The following is a 5,835-nucleotide window of genomic DNA, read 5'->3' on the forward strand; positions in this document are numbered from 1 at the left end:
CCTTCCCCTTCCCTTCCCCTTCTCCTTCCCCTTCCCCTTCTCCTTCCCTTCCCCTTCTCCTTCCCCTTCCCCTTCTCCTTCACTTCCCCTTCTCCTTCCCTTTCCCTTCTCCTTCCCTTCCCCTTCTCCTTCCCTTCCCCTTCTCCTCCTTCCCTTCCCCTTCTCCTCCTTCCCTTCCCCTTCTCACAGCCTGATGTCCCCAGGGAATCTCAGGAATTGTCCTCAAAAGCCAAGTGCGTGAAGGGGCTTCAGGTATTTGGGGATCTGTGGTGCGTGGTCCCACCTGGAGCTCGTGCATCCCCCCCCATGGGGATGCAGGAGAGCGCTACTGAGCGCACGGAGCTCACGCAGAAATAAGAAATGATCTTTCAAGACTATACCAAGGCGCGTTTCCTTCGTGCCAGCCTTGCGGCCCTCCCTCCCCATCCCTCTTAGAATCATAGGATCGTTTTGGTTGGAAAAGAGCCTCAAGACCATCAAGTCCAACCATTAACCCACCCCTGGCACTGCCCCATGTCCCTGAGAACCTCATCTGTGTGTATTTCCAACCCCTCCAGGGATGGTGACTCCAGCACTGCCCTGGGCAGCCTGTTCCAATGCCCCACAGCCCTTTGGGGAAGAAATTGTTCCCCAGACCCAACCTCAACCTCCCCTGGTGCAACTTGAGGCCGTTTCTTTGTGTCCCTGTGTCCCCTCAGCTCCTGTTCTCCAGCTGAACCCCCCAGGTCCCTCAGCCGCTCCCATCACACTTGTGCTCCAGCCCCTTCCCCTTCTCTCCACTCGCTCCAGCACCTCAAGGCCTTTCTTGGCCTGAGGGGCCCAAAACTGTCCCCAGGATTCGCAGTTTGGCCTCCCCAGGTCCCAGCACAGGGACGGTCGCTGCCCTGGGCCTGCTGGCCACACCAGTGCTGGCACAAGCCACTTGAGCCACTTCCCTTATTCAACTAGAGCTTCAAAATCAAAAACCAGCAGCGTGTTGTTGCGAGGGAGCTACAAACCACCGGCTTTTGGATCTGAACTTCTCCTTGGAGCAGCTTGGTAGGTGGACTCATCCACCTGCTTTTGGGAGGACGGCAAGACTAAGCCTGGCTTATGTTCGCTGGTCTAACTTGTTGGCAACACAATACCCACGGGCCCAGGTTGCCCAGGGACTGTGTCAGCCGCCGGCGAGCGGGAATGAATTTATTCCCTGTCGTTCCTGCGCAAATAAAGGTCACTTGTGCCCCTTACATCATCCATTGACATTTTCCTGCCTCCCTGACCTGTAATATATAACTCATAATATATCATTCCGCCGCGCCGCTTGCCCGCAGTCGCTGACCTTATGAAGTTATTGATTGCTTCCTACTTAATTAGTCCGAGCGGTGAAATAATCCCGTGGGAGACAATCGGATATCGGTTCATGTTTAAGCGCCGAGGAACGGCCCTTTCTTTTGCCGCTAAAGAAATGGTCCCGCTTACGCGATTCCATCTTAAATGGGGATATTTCGGAAGGTAAAATGTTGTAAATTAATCAAGTTACATTCCTATTTATTATCTGAACTCTAAGGAATTTTTCCACGCGGGATCATAGAATTGTTGTAGTTGGAAAAGACCTTTAAGGTCATTGAATCCAACCTGAGCAACATTTTTAATGACAGGATTCGATCTTTTCACGTCATCTCAGCAAAAGGAATCATCAAAGGATTCACAACAAACCCTATATGTTTAGAATTCATTTTAGTCACTTTAATTACACTTAATTTCCTTCTTAATTATTGTAGAAAGAGTTGATGTCCCACAGTCTTTCTGAAATAATTTTAGACGCTCCGAATTTGTAGAATATTAACGGGCAAAATTATTTCATAGTGTTGGTCAATCTCGTTAAATACCCACGGGATGTGACCTTTAATTCCTTCCTTCCTTCGAGGGGATTTGTTTTGGGGGATTCATGGCAAGGGAGCCGGTGTTGCTTTTGAGGAATTAACGAGCTCGTTTCTGTGCGCTTCGCAGCTATCGATTTTCTGGAGAAAATCCTGACATTTAACCCCATGGATCGATTAACGGCGGAGATGGGGCTGCAGCATCCTTACATGAGCCCGTATTCCTGCCCCGAGGACGAACCGGTGTCTCAACATCCCTTCCGGATCGAGGACGAGATCGATGATATTTTACTGATGGAAGCCAACCAGAGCCAGATGGCCAACTGGGACAGGTACGGGCCGTAAAATCCCATTATTCTTGGACCTTTCGCGACCTTACGAATCTATCGCCTGGGTGAAAAAGTAGGACCTGGACTGTTGTCTCTGGGCTGAGAGGCAGTTTGATTATTAAAAATCTATAGGTTAAGTGGCGTAGTAGGAAGGAAAAGGTAAAAACATAGAGCGGTTTGAGCTGTCGGTTGGCTAATGGTGTTTTTCGCAGGTATCACGTGAGCCTCTCGTCCGATTTGGACTGGAGGCACGATAAATACCACGAGATGGACGAGGTTCAGCGAGACCCCCGGGCGGGATCCGAATCCATCGCCGAAGAAGCTCAAGTCGATCCCCGGAAATATTCCCAAAGCAGCTCCGAGAGGTTCTTGGAGTTATCCCACTCGTCCATGGACCGAGTATTCGATGCCGATTGTGGGAAATCGTGCGATTACAAAGTGGGGTCACCATCCTACTTGGACAAATTGCTGTGGAGAGACAATAAGCCCCATCATTACTCAGAACCCAAGCTGATTTTAGATTTATCCCACTGGAAAAGAGCCACCATAGCGCCCACGGCCGAGCTATCGCTGGAAGAAGAACCATCCAACCTCTTTCTGGAGATCGCTCAGTGGGTGAAGAGCACGCAGGTGGGTCTCGAGTGTTCCAACCCTCTTCCGGAGCTTCAGGAACGCAACGCTCCGTCTCCTCCTCACCGGCTCCGCAAAGAACCCGCGGAGGCCACCGGCGAAACGGACGCCGAGTTCGACTTGGACGTCTTCATCTCCAGGGCGCTGAAACTTTGCACGAAACCCGAAGATCTTCCAGACAACAAGCTCAGCGATATCAATGGGGCTTGCATATCGGAGCACCCCGGAGAGATGGTACAAACAGAGGTGTACCAGAAAGAGCGATGGTGAGGAACGCGCGCCGCGGGTCCCCGTTCCTCACCGACGCTGTGGCCGTTACCGGGGCCGAGTGGCTTCCGCCTGTCGTTTTTATTACGCTCTACCAAACGCCTTTGTCTGCGAAGGCCGAGCACAAACCACGTGCCCCTTTTGATGCCTTCGAAACGCCTTTAAGGGAATCAAGAGGTGTGATTGAAATATTGAGTTTCTTCTACTGCCTTAACACGCTTGCCTTGCAATCTCTGGGACCTGTTTGAAACGTAAATGTATGAGGGAACGGCGACGGCACATGAGAAGTTTACAAACAGGAGTCAAGTCAACTTATTTTCCTTTCTTTTTCTCTAAAATCTTCGACCGACGAGGACAATCTCAGCGTTTTCCTTATGGTCAAACCCTCCTGGTTTGACGGGTTCCCAAAAACACCCAACTTGGAGCGATTAGGAGGTATCGGTGTGACCACAAACGCTACGGGGAGAAGCGACGCTGAGCACCAGAGAACGAAACTACAGGGAGAATTTGCCCATCAGCCAGAAAAGAACTCTGAAGAAATTCAACCTACAAATTATGGGCCACTTGGGATTTTATTCCTATTTTTCCACTTGTTTCTTTTGTTTGTTCTAAGCGCGTTCTCCTCGTGTTTCTCACCCGTAGCTTCTCGCTCCTGTCGCACGAGGTGGATCCGAGCTCTCCGAGTACTCAGGAGGCCCCGTACGACGCGTTTTGGTGGAACAACCTGAGTTCCTGTGGCGTTCGATTCATCGCTGGCCGTGGGGACATCAACAAAATGTCACTTTGCTTCCAGCTTCTCTGGAAGATCCTGGTGTCAACGGGCGACCGAGAGCGGTTTGTAAATAGACGCAACTGATCTACTGTAGCTTCTGTTTTCATCCACACTTCGGAGCACCTTAAAGAGTTTGGATGTGGGAGAAATGTTGTACATTTCATCCAACTCGGCGGGTTTTTTTCAACCTGTAAATAGCGTCAGAAAAACCAATCTCTGCTTTTTTCGCTGTGCTCTCCGGCACTTCCATTTGTAACAGAGAAACTACTGTACTTAGTAACTCCAAGGTCAGTATTTAACTATTATTATCCCGAGATTAATTATTTCTGCCCTTTCAACGAGCAATCTACTAGTAATAAATATTCTGCGACGCGAAGAAAACTCCTGTGGGACTGGGATGGTGACCAACAGCAACATTTACCGTCTTAACCCTGGTTTCTATTCGTGGTGGGATCAGGTGGAGGTTTAGAGCTTGCGCTAAGCGTTGAGAAACCCAAAAACTTGTAGGTCTGTCCTAAAACGGATGGAAACACCGTTAATCCCGACGATGAGGTGTGAAGGCTGCGTGGGTGGGATGGGGTGGAAATCCTGGGGCAGGCGGGGAGAAGATATTTGGGAGGTGAAGACATCTGGAAGGCAAAGCCGTTGGAGAGAACATCTGGAAGGCAAAGCCATTGGAGAGAACATCTGGAAGGCAAAGCCGTTGAGTTCTGGTCTTTGCTTGGAGCGTTTGGATGTTTAGGAAGGGGAAACGAGGGAGAAACGGAGGGTTTGGTTTCCAGTGCGTTGCGGATGATGAATATACCTCAATTAAAGCTCAGCACTTTTCCTGACGGCGTGAGAGATTCAGATGCCCAAGAAGCGGCGGAGAGGATGCGAATCCGGCCCCGTGGTCCCGCTTGGTTGGGAATGGAATTGTTGGCGCTCGAGCGTGTTCCTGGAGAACAGGAGGAGGTGGCAGCAGCCACAGTTGTGTCCCCTCGCTCCCCGGCGCCGCCCCGCCAGGAGCAGGTAAAACCCAACGTAAGACACAGAAGCATCAACTCGAAACCGATGTCCGGCAGCCGACCGGGTTTTTATAACCCGAAGGATGCGATCGGTGACGCGAGAGGTGACTTAAAACTCTGCTGCTGGTGCTGCGCCCGCTCGTGACGTCGGCAGCGATCGAGCCGCATCAGTCGCCGCATCCTCGGAAACCAGAAGCCATTTGCTTTGGGTTGGCGCGTTCAGCCTGAACATCTTCACCGGAGCCGCGTGGGACTATTTCTGATATTACGGCCATGAAAAGAACAGTTTTGCTTTAGAATCTTGTCTTCTAGGGAGGAGTGGGAGCTTGGGGCCCCACATTAAAGTCTAATATTGACTTTTCGAGCTTTTACCGCTGCTCTGATTTGCCATCTCGATTCACGAGCTGTTATTTAACGTTGTTTCCAGAATATCGGTGTCCCGTGCTGGGAAAGGCGGGGAGCGAAAGGGGGGGGTTTAATTTGTGCTCAGCCAGATTTATTCCTCATCGACAACAATAAAATTTAAGGCCTGAGCCTTCTTTACATGGTAGCACGTAATTCTTTTGCTTATTATAAGTCTCAAAGTGTTTATTCTTTGGAGCTTTACTGTTAGATTAATGACAAAAACCAGCTTCAGCTCACTTTTCAATAGGGACGTGTTTCCTATAGAAATCACACCTGGATCCCAGAGTAAAAACCACAACGGAGCGTCCGTGAATAATTTAATCAAAGAAAACTTTGCAGAATGGAGCAGGTAAGAAGAACCAATGGGGGGGTTTGTGCTGATCAGGGGTAGCTGAGAGAAGAGCTGTGATTTATCGCTTTGCGAAGAGGAACAGAATCACAGAATGAACCTCATTTTATAGCGGAGGTTTCGTCGCTGGCTCCTAATTATCCTAAATGAGGCGTCGGACACTGTTCCGGATGTCTGCGCATTCCGGAAAGCGATACCGTCGATTTATGGCTTT

The 5,835-nt window shown here is 50.1% G+C and overlaps 1 protein-coding gene across 1 annotated transcript in view; it reads left to right on the top strand.

Moving 5' to 3' along the window:
• Nucleotides 1-4,399, top strand: part of MAPK4 (mitogen-activated protein kinase 4) — a 24,374-nt gene extending 19,975 nt beyond the window's left edge. The window contains 2 exon segments of the mRNA XM_082074729.1: nucleotides 1,971-2,194; nucleotides 2,404-4,399. Of these exon segments, the coding sequence (XP_081930855.1) occupies nucleotides 1,971-2,194; nucleotides 2,404-3,091 (912 nt within the window). The 3' untranslated portion in view covers nucleotides 3,092-4,399.
• Nucleotides 4,400-5,835: the final 1,436 nt, after the last annotated feature.

This window comes from Streptopelia decaocto (genome assembly GCF_964273445.1).
Source record: "Streptopelia decaocto genome assembly, chromosome: Z".
In the NCBI taxonomy this organism is placed as follows: Eukaryota; Metazoa; Chordata; class Aves; order Columbiformes; family Columbidae; genus Streptopelia; species Streptopelia decaocto.